This window comes from Lemur catta, chromosome 2 (assembly GCF_020740605.2).
Source record: "Lemur catta isolate mLemCat1 chromosome 2, mLemCat1.pri, whole genome shotgun sequence".
Taxonomy (NCBI): domain Eukaryota; kingdom Metazoa; phylum Chordata; class Mammalia; order Primates; family Lemuridae; genus Lemur; species Lemur catta.
Window position 1 is genome coordinate 59,171,444 of NC_059129.1, and position 19,966 is coordinate 59,191,409.

The 19,966-nt window shown below is 38.5% G+C and overlaps 1 protein-coding gene across 1 annotated transcript in view; it reads right to left on the reverse strand.

The window, feature by feature from the left end:
* PKHD1 (PKHD1 ciliary IPT domain containing fibrocystin/polyductin) overlaps positions 1 to 19,966 on the reverse strand; it is a 414,564-nt gene that overhangs the window by 97,728 nt on the left and 296,870 nt on the right. The window contains exons 58-60 of the mRNA XM_045543725.1: positions 15,006 to 15,884; positions 14,132 to 14,300; positions 11,990 to 12,147 (exon numbers count right to left, since the gene is read on the reverse strand). Coding sequence (XP_045399681.1) covers positions 11,990 to 12,147; positions 14,132 to 14,300; positions 15,006 to 15,884 — 1,206 coding nt within the window. The remainder of the gene's footprint in view (positions 1 to 11,989; positions 12,148 to 14,131; positions 14,301 to 15,005; positions 15,885 to 19,966) is intronic.

Genomic DNA, 19,966 nt, shown 5'->3' on the forward strand with positions numbered 1-19,966 from the left:
AGAACATATAGAAAACTCCCAAAACTTAACAACAACAAAACTGAACAGCCTGTTTCAAAAATGGATGAGAGACTTGAATAGATATTTCTCCTAAGAAGATATACAAATGGCCAATAAGCACATGAATAGATGCTCAACATTACTAATCATTAGGAAAATTCAAATCAAAACTACAGTGATATATCCACTCACATCCACTAAAATTGTTACTACCAAAAAGAAAAAAAAATAATAACAAGTGTTGGCAAAGATGTGAAGAAATTGGAACCCTTGTGCACTGTTGGTGGGAATGTCAAATGGCATAGCTACCGCGGAAGACAATAGGGTAGTTCCTCAAAAAGTTAAAAATAGAATTACCATATGATCCTGCAATTCCATGTCTGGGTATATACCCAAAAGAATTGAAAGCAGAGTCTGTAGAGATATTTGTATACCCATGCTCATAGCAACATTATTTTCAATAGCTTAAGCACGGATGCAAGCCAGTGTCTATGGGACAGTGAATGGTAAAGCAAAATGTGGTATATCCATGAAATGGAATACTATTCAATTCTAAAAAAAAAGAAATTTTGTAATACGCTACCACATGGATGAACCTTAAGAACATTATGCTAAGTGAAATAAGCTAGTCACAAAAAGCTGCAGTATGATTCCACCTATATGAGGTACTAAAAGTAGACAAAATCATAGAGACAGAAAGCAGAATGGTGGTTGCCAGAGACTCAGGTGAAGGGAAAATGGGGAGTTACTGTTTAATGGGTTTAGAGTTTCAGTTTCACAAGATGAAAAGACTTATGGAGATGTATGGTAGTGATGGCTACACAACATTATGAATGTATTTAATATCACTAAACTGTACACTTAAAAATAGTTAAGATGGTAGGTAAATTTTGTTTTTTGTATTTTACCACAATAAAAACAATAAGCCACTCTAAAAAGTGAAGAACTAGAAATTATGTCATATGTTGACTAACAGAAGGAATTTAGAATTTCTGTGCTTGAAAGAGGCTTATTATAAAATCACAATCTTACTGTCTTTGAATATGTAAAAGGCTGCAATATGGAAAGACTTATATGTAATATGGAAAGACTTATATTCTGTCACACCAAAAGACAAACTAGGTCACTGGGTAGAAGGAATTGAAGGAAGATCCTAACAATTAAAATTATTCAAAATGTATCAGACAGCCTTATAAGGAAGTGAACTCCCACTTTCTGGGAAAATTAAAGGTAGAGGCCATCTATATACATTGAATGGGGAGTGGAACAGACTGACCTTCAAGGAACCATCTAAATCAAAGTTGCTACAATCTTGTAATTTCCAACTGACATGTATTCCTGCAGACTAATAGATTAGTATGAGGCACTATTTCCCAATATGTGTTCTAAAGTATACTAATTCCAAGGGACACTAATGTCTAGTATGAACAGGTATTCTCTAGTCAAAAAGTTTGAGAACTATTGGGTAACACAAAATTAAATAATAGTTTTAAAATGTAATTGCAGAACTTATCAGAATCTTAAATAGTTTAATGCACATGGTGATCTCCAAAATGGGAATAGTCAGAGTTTTCAAAATCTATTTGGCCACGGGCCATATGTTTTCTAATCTCCTGAGATTAGCCAGCCAATGGAGGACCATTCCTTGAAAATGCTGAAACAAATTATACATTAATTAGATCTAAAATTTACTTTGTGGAACAGTTGGCTGGCAAATCAACTTGAATTCTTGACCTGTTTGCTCATTTATTCATTTATTCACTCATTCTGCAAACATTTACTAGGCATATATTATGTTCCCAAAATTGTACTAAAAATTCAAAGTACCTTCAAGGTACTCAAGGTCTGGAGAGAAGGCCGGCTTGTGAAATGGCGGCAGTGGAGCAGGAGAGGTGCTATAACAGAGTTGAGCAGTGGGTAAAGGAGGGCCATAAAGAGGCAAGACCCACACTGACTATGAAAGCCAGGGAGTGGTTCACAGGGAAGGGGAGGTGCTACACCTACCATGGAGGAAACAGCCCTGCCTCTGCTGCTTCTAGACTAACTCTTTTACTTACCTCTTTCATGCATGCCTTTTAAAGCTTTACCCATATGTCTAGGCTCATCACAAATTCCATTTCCTTTCTAGAGCCTTTGTCTACACCCCTAACTACGTGTGATCTCCCCAGTGTACTTTGTGCTGATTTTATACCAACTACACTCCTTCGTCTCATGGCTTGGCCCTCTGTCTGCCATATGTAAGGGCAGGAATGATTCCTTCTCTACTATAATGTCCCTTCTTGGATACCCCAACATTACCTAGTGCCTTGCTCTCACTGGGTACTCGATAAACACTGTCTATTTTGAGAAAAACAGAGAAAAAAAAACCACATCAATTCATTACGGATAAAGGGGAAGCCAAAGAAAAAAATCACCACAATAAATTTTTGATCTCATGACCAAAGCTACCGACTCTATACTACTCCTTTGTTATCACACAGCCTCAGTGGTTAACAAAGGCAACATGGTTTTTTCTTGGATGTGACACAGTTTATTGATTTTGCACATGGAGAAATGCCATATTTAAGTATGCAGTCAGCCCTCTGTAAGTTCCACATTCATGGCTTCCAGATCAAAAATATGTGGAGGAAAAAAAAATTTCACAAAGTTTCCAAAAGACAAAATTGGAATTTGCTACACACCAAGTACTACACTGAACCTGTGCAAGTGAAGTGATCTGTAGGTATTGTATTAAGTATTATAAGTAATCTGCAGATGACTTAAAATATACAAGAGGATGCACATAGATTAGATGCAAATGCTATGCCATTTTATATAAGGAAGTTGAGTATGCATGCATGGATTTTGGTATCCGTGAGGGTCCTGGGAACTAATCCTTCATGGATACTGATGGACAAGTATGTGTGTGTGTGTGTCTGTGTGTGTGTCTGTGTGTGTGTGTGTACATATATATACATATACATAAAATATTTGAAGAAAAGGAACTAAGTAAGTTTTCCTTTTTGGTTGTTATAACATTGCCTTTCAAAAATGTTTAAGTAATTGACAATTACTTTTAAAATCTAAAAATCTATCTGTACCAAGTAAAGTAGAAATATGTAAACTATTCAGTTAAATATATGCAGAGAGAGTCATACCAGATGAATCAGACCACACAATGAGAATTATCTAGAAGTGGTTATGAGCCCAGGCTCTAGAGTTAGACAAATATATATTTAAATCTTGGTTCTGCACATTCTAGCTGTGGGACCATGAAAAATTAGTTAACTTCTCTAAACTCCTATTTCCCCAAATGCTAAAAGAGGATAATAGTCCTTATATGTTAAGGTCGTTGTAAGGATAAATGAGAATATTTACAAACTGCTTAGCCTAATGCCTGGCACAGGGAGTGTGCTAAATGAATGATTATTATTATTTCTAGTATGTATGAATAATTGCTAGAATAATTGCACAGTCTCAGTTTGCTTTGTTATGTGTACACAGGGCTTTGTGTGTGAACAAAGCTGATAGATCTACAACAGCTATTAACAACATTGAAGAATGTAGACAAAGGAGGAAGAAAACTTGGATGGAGGGTACAGTACAACATAGTCTTAAAAACACAGCTCAGTCCCGAACCTTCTGTTAGTTAGTTTTACAACTTAGACAACTTACCTGATGTCTCTACATCAGTTTCCACGTCTATAAAATGGAAGCAGTAAGAATACCTCTCTCAGAGGGTAGATCCTGTTATGGCATTAAATGAAATAACTCATCTACAAGTCTCAGCACAGAGCCAGGAACATGGTGGACACTCAACGACAAATGTTAGCTGCTGTTATTATTCATGGAAGATTTGAGGAGCACGACGATCACAATAATAAGATGTCCAGATTGAAGAAAGGAAAAAGAAATTGTTCCCATGGATCATATGCCTGTTCACATCATCCTTTACGAATGACACATGAAAATCATTCCAACTCACAGCATGGACTATTTCAAAATGTAATCAAATATTGTTATGCCATTCACTGCCTGGAGACCAGGCAAGTCAGGGGGGAATGAGAAAATAAGGTGAAGGAAAGGTGCTCTTTGGGTTTTAACAAAGTACCACTTGAAGCCTCATCCTCCTTTTCTTGGGATAAAAATCCCTTGCAGCCACATATCCCAAAGAGTCTAATATTTTCTGAGACTCCACTGTGCCTTTATATTTTAATACCCTGACATCTGGAATCCTAAAAGTCTAATGTTTAACCATAAATATCTGCTGAGATTAAAGAGCTATATACCAAGTTTCAATCTTTGGGGCCTATAATTGCTTGGGAAAAGAGAATGGTATTTCCCCCTCTAGCTAGAAGAAAAAGACCTCCGCAAGCTCAGATATTGGCAGACAAATTTTCTAACAACCGTTTCCTTTCTCCATTCTGTCCTCTCATTTTCTCCCTCCCTCTCCATTCTCCCAGTTTATAATACCATCTTGCTGTCATTGCCAGGACAAATGGGAAGAGAGAGAAGCTTAGAAAGCATAACGAAAAGACACATTTCAAGATCTAGCAACACAGAGTGGAGACAACGCTGGCCACTGTGTGTCCGTGAGGCAGCGGAGCGTACGTCTCCACGTTGCTTGTGCTTTCCCATTATTCAGTTAGAAACCACTTCATCACTCTATGGGCTGACAGTCAAATGCCAGCTTTATTTTCTTTTTTATCAACCTAATCTTTTATTTTTGATTTGAGGCAAGTCACTTTTAAGGTCTCCACAATGGTTTATAACTTTCTTCCTTGAGAGGTGTCCAAGAAGGAACACGATGTGAAAAATGTTTCTTACTCTCTCACGGTAAAGCATGGGAAACTCACCTGCCCTGGAGGTGGATGTGGTCAGAAGTCCTGGTCAGACCACAGTACTTAGCTGGGAATAATGTCATGGAAAGTGTGAGAAAAGCTTATCATGAGTTTCTCCCTTTAATATAATAATTCAATGTGGAATTTAAAAAATAAACTTTGTATCAAACCCATTTTTATCCAGTGAAGTATATTATGAAGGTGACATTTGGGGGTCATTCCATTCACTTGAAGACTAGGAAAAAATGATCTATAAAAAGATCATTTTAACATTTTTTTTATTCAAAGGCTTAATTTAGATTGAAAACACTCCTGTATCATTTTAGTTAATGTTCTTTTCTCTTTTGGAAACATATCCAGTGTGTATATAAGCAAGTGTGTTTATGTCTGTTGGTATCTGGCACAGAAAGCTAATTCTTGATTATTCATGAGAAATTGAAACTGTCTACTTTATAAATTAAAAATATTAATTGTCTTTTTAATATCTTGTCTGTTTACTTCAAAAGGAGCATATAATTCTATAGCAATGATTTTAAAACATAACACATCAGAATCACTTCTGTGTGTGTGTTTAACACAAAGACCTGGACTTTACACACACTTATTGATTCAAAATCTACCCATATGCAAATGAACATTTAAAGTCCTCGATGATTCTGCTAATAAGTCAGTTCTGAGAACCATTGTCTTGGCCACGACATAAAAAAATATTGGCAGGAAAATGAGATGTTTTTGTTTTGTTTTAAAATGTTTAGTCTATTGAATACCAATACTCTTTAAACCACAATATAAATTAGCAAACCAATTAGATATACAAACAATAAGCCCTACATTTTATTAACTAGATTCAACAGATATAAAATTACTCCATCAAATTGTTGTTTATAAATGGTAAATTTCTGTAAATATCTCACTGTAGACTGGTAGTCAAGAGTTTGTGTGCCAGCATAGGTTAATGGACCACTCATAGATTAGCACACCTCTAAACCCATCACATCTTTCGCCTGGACATCTTTGCAACTGCACTTGTTGGGTCTGGTGGAGGGTAAACAGGTGGCAAGGAAGTGGCTAAGAGCAGAAAGCAGGAACTAAATTGTAGCTAGGAACCAAATTGTGGCTAGGAACTGTTTTCTGGTGGGAACATACATGGTAAAAAGTTCCTAGTAACTTTTAACTGACCTAGAGTTCATTACCATCTAATTAGTAGAGATTCATGAAGAATTCTGGGGAAGATGCATGCCCAGAAAGAGAAATTGTTACATAACCAACCTGTTATGTAACCTGTTACATAACCTGTTATATAACCCCAACCTGTCAATCACCCCCAAAGGTGGAAAAGACAACCAATCCTGCCAGGAGAAAGCAGGGACAAACTAGTGAGCTTATTTCAAAGGCAGTTTTGCTTAGCCTTCAGGGTCTTTCTCATGGAGACTGGCCCATTCCACTCCCTCTGGAGCGTATTTTCACTTTGTGTAACTTCCTTCTTTACTTTCATTCTCTCTCTTATAATGATAAACTGTTTATATAAAATTGCTCTGTGTTTGTGATCACTCTGTCATCAGCTCAACTCCATTCCGGTGCTCATTCTTGACACTGGGAACCAGGGGATCAGGGAACATCCAGATAGACGAGCCTAACACACTGTCTACCTCCAGACTCTGGTTACTCCATAGCAGCTAGAATGATCTTTACAGAGAGTGAAGAAAATCCTATCACCACCTTTCTTAAACCCTCCAACACAGTACACAGAAATAGAGAATCAAATGGTGGTTACCAGAGGCAGAATTGTGGGGGTGATAGGAAACGAGGGAATGTTGGTCAAAGGACAGAAGGTGCAGGTATGTAAGGTGAGTAAGTCTAGAGATGTAAAGTCCAACATGAGGACTCTAGTTGATAATATTGTATTGTAGTCAGGATTTTTGCTAAGAGAATAGATTTCAGGTGCTCTTGCCACAAAAGGGGGGTTAAATATGTGAGATAATGAGTAATATTAATTTGATTCACTACAGTGACTATTTTACTATGATAAGATTATCAAATATCAGGTTTTACACCTGAAATATATACAATATAAATAAATAAAATCGAATAAAATCCAAACCTTTTACCCTGACCTGAAAGGAGCTGGCTCCTGTCTACCTGCAATTACTCCCCCTCTTATTAATGCACACACGGGTCTCCCTTCCACACACTCCTCAGACCTACAGAAGCCCCTTCATGTCTCAGAGCCCCTGCTCTGGCTGGTCCCTCTCCCTGGATGGTTCGTCCCTCTGGTGAGAGCCGTGACTGGTCATTCTTCAGTCAGGTCTCATTTGAAATGTAACTATTTCAAATAGCAACTCCCCTACACAACACACACACACATCTCAAACAACCTCGCCACTCCCAAATCCTATTTTATTTTCTTCACCGTTCTCTTCTTTCCTGGAATTTTGTTTTTATCTGTTCATGTATCTCTCCCTCCTGGAACATAAGCTTCGTGGCAGCAGGGATGTTGTCTTATTCATTACTACAGTTTCCATGCGGAGAAAGGTGCTGGTAGACAGTAGGCGGGCAAGATGCACTTGCCGCATGAATGAACATGCCAACTTCATCACGTGGCATAAAATAGGTGCTCAAGGAATGCTGACTTTCATTTCACCTCCCTTCCATCTTTTTATTTTATTTTTTATTTTTGTCTTGGCTGAGAAATTGTAAAATGCCCTTGAAACTAAAGCTCTGATCTTCTTCTGTCCCCTGCCAATGGCACTGGTACTCCACATGTATAAACTAGTCTGTGAGGTGATACCAGCCATCTGTAGTCTTAAACACACTCGTTAGGAAACAAGTATGAAGCCAGAATGGAAGGCACTGGTATCTGTCTAGTCTTACCTGCATGGGATATGAATTTCAAGACTTTGTTTTTCTCAATGATCTAAATGATTTTGGATTTTCAGATCATTAGATGCCTCCATAACCAAAAGAAATCCTTTCCAGAATAAAACGTAAATGATTTTCAGAGGATTGCCTGCTTGGGATTAGCTGTCTTGCTCTCTATTGTCGTGCATTTTTCAAAGTTGGCTGCAAATGCAAACTTACAGATAAGTATAAAACAAAATTAACAGCTCGCTTTTCCCCTGGCTACACACCCTGCATTACGCAGATAGCAAAACCCACTGGCGGTATTCCTCACAGCTGATCCACATGGATGGTTTTTGCTCCTGATGCCGGGGTATATGACAATATGCTGGGACCTGTGGATATCTGGCTGAGTGGGTAGTTTTTATGGGAACTTATATGTGCAAATAAAATCTGTTATTTTCCAAATTAAAAATAAACCTCAAAGGCAATGGACTCCCAATGGCTTGGAGAGATTTATTAATAAAATAGGAAAAGGATATAAAGGGGCATCAAATTAAATGACATTTGGAATAAACATAAAATTTGGTTCCAGTGGTCTCCATTTTCATCTTAGCTGCATTGCTTTCTCTGGTTTACTGAAAATGATGATAGATTCTTGTCTTGAAGAGGGAAAATACAAAACAGACATTAATTCTCTTAGGATTAAATCTGCGCTTTTCTCATCCACTAGATTGTAGACAGGAACAGGAAAGTAGCTAAGAGAAAATGGTTTAAAAAATAAAAAGGAACTTGCATCAGGGAAGGAGGGATTTACTCATACTTTCGAAGTCAAAGAAAAACACTACAATCCTGTCAGCACCCAGAAGGCACCATTTACTATGTGTTGTCTCTTTCATTGCAAGAGGACGCAGATTGTATTTTTAGTGCAGTAAACAGCAGATTCCACTGTGGGAATCCTTGCAGTTGGTACCGATAGCAACCTCACTTAAAATGTTATAAAGCTTTAAAACATCAGGAGTTTAAGCAGTCAGTCATATACACCTCCATGTGGATACTCAGCCACTAACACACGTACATGCTTGTCTACACACTGATAGTAGATTATGTGTAGTATTATATTACCCACCGAGTTTTATCACTGAATCATGTTTGACAGCCATGGCAGAGAGCTGAGAAAAATCAAATATACCAGCATTGCCACCAGCAGCAGGCACATGTTTGTGCCCAAACAACATACCACACCACATGGCAGGCAACCATGTAAAAGTTCGTAAAAAGAATTCTCTTACCATTTAAACAGGGGGCATCTCACGGACATTTTAGAGCTCCTATTTGTAACAGACACTGTCCATCCCACACCCATATATTTTTGGCACTCACTTTCACACACCCAATGCTGCCACTGCAAAAACCTATGACTGCTTTCTGAGAAAGTCTTTTGGTGGCCACAAGAAAGACACTTGGCCTATGTTCAGGGAAAGCCAAAGGGCTGGAGAGTTAATGTCCCCAGAAGCATCCCTCAGCCAACAATGAGCAAGGAATTGCAGTACAAATGCATCAGCTTCCTTGTGGGCTGGTTGGGAAGGTATGGGGTCATGTTCCCTTAGTCTGCTAGAGCTCCCCAGCACACTGAGCTCCAGCTTCCACAGTGCTAACCAGTTTGATAACACATCCTTTACTGGCATTATTTATTTTACCTGTCTTCCTTACTTCTCTACTGATGTTTTCTGTGGTCACCCACTATATAGACTACTTGGATTCTAAGCCTTGTATCAGGGTCTGCATCTGGGACAACCCAAACTGAGATACAATCTTTAGTCCTATTATTTTCTGTTAGAATGAAATGTAATTTTCATTAAATACTCTGGGACACACAACCCTTGTAATTGATTTCACAGAAGTGTGATCCTCACCAAAAAACACAAGTCCAAAAGAGCCACACAATTATTCATATACTAATTTTATAGTATGAGAAGGTTTCCCCTATAGCAGAAATACCTGTAATAGTGAGATAATTCTTCAAGGGAAAAACTTACTATAGAAAACTATTTGAGTAGATCTAAGGATAAATGAAAAGGTAGCTGCTGATCTTTTTATTTTTTCTTTTACTACTCCCCACATATTTTCTCAATATATATGTGTCTCTGAACTTCATTCTTCTCTGCAAAAATGTATTTGCTGGTTATATTGAACAAATGTAATCAACATAACAAAAGGAATATTTACTCAGCATCTCCATGCACTCAGCACTGACTTTAAAGCCTATACCGTAGTCCCCACAGCATGTAGCTCTATTGCACAGATAAGCTTTCAACATATGGAAAAATGTGAAATAAATATTAAAAAGTATAACTACTCAAGCATGAATTTTACAGTAATTGAAAAAATTCTACGTAGAAACAGCTCAAAATGCCAAATGCTACACTGTGGTAGCAGTTTAGATGGAAGAAAGGTGGAAACAAGTAAAAAGACACCTAGAACCATCTGCATTTCAGGCTTCCTTATTACAGATAAATCCTTAAACCAGTGACCTAAAGTCTCAATTGTTTCTGCCTGTTCTTGAATGGCTTGCGAGAAATAGTATTAATATTCTCCCTGGTTATACATGATTCACTCATTTGATCAGTCAACCCATGTTTGTTGAGCATTCCCCTAGATTCATAGCAGTAAGAACAAAATTCTTGCCTTCACCAAGTTCGCATTCGAAAAGGGGCAACCAGCAAATCAGCAAGTAAGCAATTACATTTATAATATAATATCAAGTAATAGGACTCTGACAAAAAAATAAAGTAGGCATAGTAGGGCTAGAAAATGACAGTGTGATTATTTTAGATAGAGTAGTCAAGAATGGCTTCTCTGAGGAGTCATTATTTGAACAGAGGGAACCAGCTCTCAAGGAAATGAGAATAAGATATTCTAGGCAAGAAGAAAAAGCCAGTGCAGAGGCCCTGAGGAAGGGATAAGCTGATCATGTTAAAAAAAAAAAATCGGAAGACCAGGATGAGTCAATAAAAGTGGTGTCATAAGAGATGAGGTAAGGGAGCAGTCAGGATGTAGGTGCTACAAACTTGTAGGAGTGGATTTTAGATTTCATTCTAAGTGGGTAGAAAGACATTGGAATGTTAAAAAGATCACTCTGGCTAGGATGTGAAGAACAGAGTTCAGAAGTGGAAGAAAGACCAGCGAGGAGGCGGCGGCTAGACAAGAGTGGTAGTGGTGGAGGGAATGAGAAGTTGGAGAATTTGGGTTAGGAGAAAGAAGAATAGAGGGTCTCTCCTAGCTGCTTTGCTTAGACAACCTCACGAATGGTGGTACCAATTACTGAAGTAGGGACCACAGGCAAGAACCAGGTTGTGGATGGGAACAGAGATAAAGAACCAGTCTGAGGCATATTGAGTCTTAGATGCCTATTATCCTTCTCAGTAGAGTCAGTAGAATATACTAGGCCAAATTTCCGGATCAACTCTGGGCTGGTGCTATAAACTGGAATTCATCAGCATTAGATGCTACTTCAGTCTTGGACCTGGGGAGCAAAATTAGGGAAAAAGGAAAAAGGTCTGAGGACATAGTCCTGGGACAGTCACACATTCAAAACTTAGAAAGGAGAAGGGGGGCCAGAAAAGAAGTCTGAAAAGAATCAACTAATGGCGTAGGAGAAACCAGGAAAAATTCTTTATATTTGACTGCAGCAGGGTTGAGCTGAACTCAAAGGGGAACTCAGAGTCTCATTGCTGGTGGTAATAAAAATACAATGATCTCTCCAGGGGTCTAGCCATAAAACTGATACGAAAAGGGGTTTGACGGTATTATCAAAAAGAAGGAGTTTTGAGCACAGAAGAGTTTGGGGGACAGTTGGAACACCAAGAAAGGGAGACAAACCACATGGCATCAACCCTACCACCCCCTCTCCAGAGTGAAAGCCTTTAATTCCTGGCGGAAGAGAAAGGCGGCCTAAGAATGCAGAGGAGCCTGTTCCATGGCAGACGCTGTCTATTGCAGAGTTTGAGGGCTACTTCAGACCCAGGTGCCCGAGCCAGTCAGAGGATTGTTTCCCACCTGTGCACAGACCGACTGACCCAGGTGTTGGTTGGGAATCTACACCTTTGACACAGACACAAGCGATCTCACAGAGGGCCGAGCAGGAAGGTTGCAAGATCTCCCAGTGACTCAGCGTTACTGTGATACAGGTGAGCTCATTAGCACAGACTCCAACTTCAGAACTCGGTTCCTCTCCAGGACATTTTGCTCCCACTGGACAGCACAGCCAAACCAGCTCCCTCTCATGCACGCTGCCTCTGCCACAGGCAGTGCGTTCAGACACAACTGACCTGTGTTGAAGAAGGATCCGGTCCACTCTGCATCAGTTTTAGGAAATACAGAAACTGGTGGAGGCAGACCCAAGGCTCTCCCATCCAGATCTTTAAAGAGATATTTTCTTGGACTTTCACAATCCGATTCAGGGCAGACTACTCTTCCTAAATCTTTCCTGAGAAGACAGACAGAAAATAATTTTCTCATTCCATGATAAGCAATAAAAAGAAAACATATATTGGTAGTGCTGATCTTGTATAAAATAAATTCAACAGGACTTTATTATTAATAATGTGTTACACAGGTAACTCTACATAAAATAAGTTATTTCCTAGTTATATGGTCAAGAAGACAGACATTCTTATTAGCCAAATATTCTGGATATCTGGATATATACTCTTTACATAAATCGCTGATTTTCTAAGAAGCAAGATAACAATAAAATGTTCCTAACTCTAACATCTGCTGAACATAATATAATCATCCCTTTATGGAACTTCAGGGCTTTTTAGTATTTTAAGATTATCATTATAAACATCAATTATATTTGTGCTACATACAAAGTAAAACTAGAAATTCTCATTCAACAATGGTGATAAAGATAGACATGGTTTCTGCCCTTCCAAAATTTAGAGTCAAGTGAGATATATAAACAAGTAATAAGTAATTACAACATTGAATTATAGAGAATTTATTTTATTTCTCCTGGTCTAATTCTTTGAGGTACCGTTAGTAATTATGTTAAATATTTATTGCATGTAAACCATGTATTGGGTGTTAATATCAACAGTACAAAAAATCTGATGCTAATATTATGTAATACTACTATTTGAATGATGGGGTCCCTTCAAGATTCATGTTGAAACTTAATCCCCAGTGAAACCGTATTAAGAGATGTGGCCTTTGGGAGATGAATACATCATGAGGGCTCTCCACCCTCAGAATGGGATTAGCACCCTTATGAAACCGCTTGAGATTGACGAGTGCTCTCTTGTTTTTCCATGTCTTCTGCCATGTGAGGATGGAGTGTTCCTCCCCTCCAGAGGATGCAGCAACAAGGCTCCATCTTGGAAGCAGAAAATAGCCCTTCCCAGATACCAACCCTGCCAGTGTCTCAATCTTGGACTCCCAGCCTGCAGAACAGTGAGGAATGAATTTCTGTTCCTTATAAATTATCCAGTCTGAGGCATTTTGTTGCAACAGCACAAAGACATGTAACTTTACAACTATTTCAGCCCATAGATAAGATATGAACATAAGGAAAGTCAGACAGTATAAGAAAAATGACAAAATAACACAAATTGTCTACCTAACAGTATTTAGGTACCTAAAATGGCTCAGGGATGGGCATCAAAGAGAGATCAATGTTAGGTCAAACATGAACTTTCTAATCACAGTGGTTTCTTTAGATTCTTCTCTTTCAACCAAAGGAATTTTCCCCAATGTTGTGGGAAAGAAAAAGTAACCCGTTTTCCCTGACTCTAACTTTCCCACTCTCTTTTAAGGCAAAAAAGAAAAAAAAAAGAAACCCTCCATATCTAGTTTTCAGATCCTTAAATAAACCCCCCAGATCAAACCCTCAGTCCAAGAAGAGTAGTTTTATACCTGGTCTGAGTGCCAATATCTGTCTAAGCCTCATCGTTCAGTTCAGAGATTCCCAACAGCAGACATAATCTCCTTCCCATCTACCTAGTCCCTGCCCAAAGACTCCCAAGGCCTCCTTCTGAAGACTACTGACACTGTATTTATTCCATGGAAAAGTGACGAGTTAGGGTCAATTTGTTCCCAGTGATTTTAAAAACATCCTGAAGTCTCTCTAATTAAGACCAAATAAATAAATAAATAAAACTTGCCTTCTATCCCTCCTGCCCCTTTTGTTAGCCAAAGAAAGTCACATGACTGAATCTTGATTCAAGGAGAAAGAGAAATAGGCTCTGCTTCTTTAGTAAGACATGTTTTAAAAATCATATATCAAAGGGCATAAATATAGGAGGGTTAAAGAATTGGAGCCATGAAGTCAATGTATTATAACATACCATCCTAAAAGGACTTATTTTTATTTCTTTAATGATTTTATTCTTCTTTTTAACATGCTTAGGGATTTGAAGAATTGCCAAATACTTCTTAATACAGCTTATTATAAATACTAAAAGTGGTACCTGGGCTGTAATGGAGGAAAATAGAACTTGTTTTTATCTTTCATCTTTAGCATCTTGGTCCTCTCTGCTGTTATTGGGTGTGTGATTCCAGTGTTTTCTATATTTGGCAGAATGCACACATCCAGGTCATTGCTATAGCAACTTTTCACAAAACTAGAAAAGGTGACATCTGAAATTTTTAAAAAATATATCATAACATTATATCATGTAAACCACCAATCATAAACATAAATCATACAACTACATATTCTTATAATAATGTATATTCAGGAGTTAGTTATAGCTATCCAAGATAGTTTCAGGAGTTTACATAAATTTGGATATAAAATATCTGTAATTTTTCAATACATGGACATTGCATGGCAAAAGAGAAGAGTATTCCAACACATTAAAGCCTCAAAGGCTTAATCACAATCCATCCATTTTACAGAAAGACAAATCAATTGCCAGACAGAGTAAGTAAAGGGGGAATGAGTACAGTAATGCAAAATAGATCTGATAGAAGATGAACTTCAGATTGTGGGATAACTTTGATTTTAACCCAACCAGCTACTAGGCAATCTCAGGTGAGGCACAATTTCTGCATCTCAGTTTCCTCAACTGTATAATAAGAAAAATAATGCCACCTGAGAGAGTTGTCATATAACCAAGTTAAATAATTGCTGTGGAAGTTCTTCAACTGCTCATAAAGCAGAGACTTTCGTAAACCACCATTATGGTTACCAATACCCAGCAGGTTGCCAGTTGCATAGCAAGTACTAGACCATACTGTACCTTTTGGTTGACATAATTTCAGAATGCTATTAAAAATTCTGTGCATGGGTGCATGGAACTTATATTAAACACACTGCTTGGATAAGATCAAGCATCCTACCTTGAAGTTTCATGATTCCTGAAACCGAATTGTCATTCCTCACTTTGTGCCATGGCTCCTGAGGCCACTGATTTGGTTCCGAGGTGAACACAGGCCACAGAATACCAACTCGGCCCCCTCTTGGATTGGAAGGGGCTCGATCTGCTGAAGTCAAGTTGGCTGAGTGAGGCTTCACTCTGTCCTGAATACAGTCAAAAGAGGAGCTGGTGGCCACAATGACTGAATTCCTGAGCACAATTTGCACATTTTCGATGGAGCTTTGTGAAGCAGGAGACACATACACGACTGCCAAAAGACCAATGGCATTGTCTACCAGAGTGGTGTTCGATATCTCCACACTGTCCTCTACATGCAGCATGGCGCCATAGTCATAGTTCTTGAAAGCCAAGAAACCAGAGATACCGGTACAGTTGCCAAGTCCACTTTCCTTATAGAGATGAACGCCATGAAGGCTTGAGTGGGCCACATTGTCAGACCAAAGTATTTCAGGCGAGGAGCACTGGTGGCCTCGGATGTGAAAGGCAAGTCTCTCTGATCCTGCAACAACATTGCCATGAAGGTTGATGTCCTTTGCGTGGTTCACTTTGATTCCTGCCACCCAAACACTGCACCATGCCGACTGTGTCACCAGAACTACAAGGTTATCAGTGAGAGAATAGGCCTGACCCTCCAAATCCATGCCATGGCCTGCTGTGCCAAACACTATATTGTCATGTAAACGTATTCTGTGACTGGCAACTGCACGAATGCCCCCACCACAGCTCTGGTGCAGAGTAGACGATCTTATCCAGGAACCCGCCGACACATTGGTGAATTCAACAGAGGAGTACGATGGTGATCCCAAGTTCTGAATTTCCACATTTAAAAGCTGAAGGATACCTACAAACAAAATGCATGTTATCAGGTACTTTCTTGCTCCCTGCAAAAGGCAGAAGGATGGTCCATTTTAGGACATCAAGATTTACAGATTTTTAATTAAAATGTGATAGCTTATCCTCAGCACCAGCACCAAATTGCATATCATTAATTCTCACTAACAAAATGTGAATCGTTAGAAATATCACATTAACGTCTGAAAAGATTTCACGTGCAGTTTGAAGAGTCTGGTGATAGGATGCTGAGAGAGAGAGAATAGATTCAGAAAAGAGACAGGCTTTGGAGACGGGCACAGCTAGTTGAAAGATTCTGGACATTTATTTGTCTGAGAGCCGGATGCAGGAACTGGGTAAGGATGAAGGGTATATGGCTTCCTGGACACTCACCTCAAAGTCAATCTCCCTCTCTGTGTCTCAGTGATCCAAAAATACCCATAGCCATCTCCACAAAGATATTGCATGAATGAATACAATGGCTAACTCTAAAAACATTCCAAACTTTTCTTAAGAAGAGTATAAGTGCAAAAGTTACTTCTGCCCAACTGATGTCCAGAAACATGATAGCCAATGCGTGCTTCTGATTAAGACAGGATAGAAGCAATAACATACTTCTAAAATCATTTCAAAACGCTGTAAAATCTTTTCTGTATTTTTATCCTAGCCACATTATATTCACTGTTTCATTTTCATAATAATAAGATTTTCTACATCTTTTTTGTCAAGAGAGGATAGTGAATTATTTAGTCTCATTGGGGGATTTTATTTGTACTGTTTTAAATAGACATTGTTAAAACACAGCATAAAATGCAGCCAGTAGGTAGATTTTAAAATATAATGAATATTAATGTCAGTGTATATACTCTTGGTAAAATCAATAATAATATGATTATAAGTGAATTAATATGAATTAATAATGAGGTGAATTAAATACTATGTAACACCTAGCTCTCATATAACACTCATTTATGTGCAAGGCATTGCTCTAATTCATACATATGTGTGCATATATACGTGTACACACACATTCTTAATTTACACAAAAATCCTATGAAGTAGGTACAATTATTATGCCCATTTTACAGATAAGGAAACTGAAGCAGAGATGGGCCAACTAATAAACTAGGACTTGAACTTAGGAATGTGGGTGAGATGCTGTACTATACCCCTAGGCCGGCATACTGGGGAGAGTGGAAGACCCAGTATAAACGTAGCAACTTTGCATTGGGATTCAGGTAACTGGGCTAGAGCTATGTGCCAATAATTAGTCGTGTGTTCTTTGCTAAGTGGGTTACAATTTTGGCTCCTTTTGTTCTGTTTTTTTAACGTACTGGCAAAGGTAAACTACAAAGACATTTCTCTCGTTAAAAATAAAGGGAGCTATACATTTCAAATTTCAGTTTCGCTGTGTTTTAGTAATAGTATTGAAGCTCAAGGATGGTATTAACACATCCTAAATCCTCCACTTCCTCACTCCCTTTTCACAGAGGAGAAACCAGAATCCTTGTAAATCAGCTGCCATGAAGAAGCGAGCCCTTGTGAGAAAGACAGGCAAAGTGTCTCCTTGTGGCCAGAAAACAGGATTCTGACATAGCTAAACTTCTCAATGGACACTACTGAGGAAGTACTGGTAGACAGTTTAGAAATATTCACAGAGCAATAAAATATCCAAAAGCTATTTGTCTGGTGGTATCTCTTGCCAATAGTACGTAGCTGAAAGGGCTGCAAAATCCGCTCCATAGAATTTTGGCACAAAGGACACCAAATGCAAGCATGAGTCCCTACATAAATAACTTATTTTCCAGAATGGAAAACTGTTCTAGAATCTCAAAGCAACGTATCAGTATTATTTTAATTAGTGGGTTTTAAAATGCCTTATACTTACATGGATATCATTCATAGTTTTAAATTGTACAAGATCTTTTTACTTGCGTGCACATTAACCAATGACTAAAAATTTATCAATAGTAAACACTTAAAATGTCTTGAGCATTTAAATGAAGAATTAATCAATGATTTTATTAACACTATTTTCTTATTTTTCCCTATGAAAATCACAATTCTGAAAAATGTTCTAGCAAGTTAAACTTGCTGGGTGTTATTAGTCAAAAGGAGGAGAATGATGGAGCCCTCCAGTAGAAAGTAGGACTGGTAAGTCCTGGCCCGCTTTTCTGCCCTGTAACCAGTCAAAACCCATGCCTGGCATCCCTGATCTACACCTGCAGATCCTACCTCATCTAGGCTCGGGACATATTATGGAAAAATGCAAGGGTTCTTAATGCAGTGTAGAAAACTGAATTGAATACTGAAACAGAAAAAAGACATTAGTGGAGAAACTGGTAAAAGTTGAAAAATGTCTTGAGTTTAGTTAATGATAACATACCAATGTTAATTTCTTGGTTTTGACAAACGTGTCAGTGATATGTCAGCTATTAATAGAAAAAACTGTGTGAAAGGTGTACAGGAACTCTCTATACTATCTTTGCAACTTTCCTGTAAATCCAAAATTATTACAAAACTGAAAGCACATTTAATAAGAATTTCAGAGTCAGTCTTGAATCTGCCACTTACTAGTTAGTTAACTTTTCTTATTCTTCATTAATTTTTTGTTCATATTTATTGAGCATCTAAGACACAGCAGTCATCATACAAGAAACAGAGATGAAAGACCCATCTGTACCCCCAAGGAGTTCACAAGCTCATGTAGGAGTTAGACAAATAAACAGGCAATTGAATTATGGATTCTGTTTCCTATAATAGGAAGATAAAATGTTGTTTCTCATGGGGACATCAGAATTAAATAAGATAAAATTTTCACTATGTAAAAAATAGCACAGTTTTGGGTCCATAAAAAGCATAAAATACAGTTTCTCTTTCCCTTCTCCAGGGGATGATTTAAGAAGCTCTAGATCAGCAATGTCAGAGGTTTAGGATCAGGTCGGTCTTGCTGCTGGCTCAGCTCTGGCTCAGCTGTAAGGATGGCCCTTCTGTCCTGTTGCTGTGACCATGCTCCAGCCTGGCCTGCAGTTTCAGTCTACTGCGCCCGGTCTTGCTCCCCCTCCCTGATTCTCCACCTTCATCAGCTGTAGGATAGTCTCATTTCACAAGACCAGGACCCAGCCTTTGTCTCAGTCTTCTAGAGCAGGGTTTCTCAACCTCAACACCATTGACATTTTTTTTTTTTTTTTGAGACAGAGTCTCACTCTGTTGCCCGGGCTAGAGCGAGTGCCATGGCGTCAGCCTAGCTCACAGCAACCTCAAACTCCTGGACTCAAGCGATCCTCCTGCCTCAGCCTCCTGAGTAGCTGGGACTACAGGCATGTGCCACCATGCCTGGCTAATTTTTTCTATATGTATTTTTAGCTGTCCATATAATTTCTTTCTATTTTTAGTAGAGACGGGGTCTCGCTCTTGCTCAGGCTGGTCTCGAACTCCTGAGCTCAAACAATCTGCCCGCCTCAGCCTCCCAGAGTGCTAGGATTACAGGCATGAGCCACCACGCCCGGCAGACATTTTAAGATAGATATTCCTCTCTTGTGGGTGGCTGTCCTGTGCACTGTAGGATGTTTGGTACCCACTAGATGCCAGAAGCTCCCCCAAGATGTGACACATAAAAATGTCACCAGATATTGCCAAATGTCCCCTGGCAGGTAAAATCACCTCTGGTAAGAATTTATGGAGCTAGAATTTATGGAGAGAGAGCTTGCTCTATGGACTAAAAATCCCGAACTTTTCGATTTAAGGTCCAAACACTGTCCTTTAACAAACTGGTGAAATAGTCGTTCCATGCCATGCACAACTATTTGGAAAGTGGTTAGATCTTTTATTCAAGGACTTCTCTGAGCCTTTATTATATTCATGTGCATAGTGACTTTCTAAAATGGAGATACTATGACAGCCACTCCCAAACTATTTATTTGATCAGGAAACAACTTTGGAATAATGTTTAAGGAATACAAGTTTAAGAAATGAGATCCTAACTAAATAATTTTGCAGCATTCCAAAAAGGCTAAAGCTTCAAAGAAACAAGAAAGGTTGAACGGATCCTTAAAACAGTCTAGAATATGGAAATCATTTTTATTTAAATTT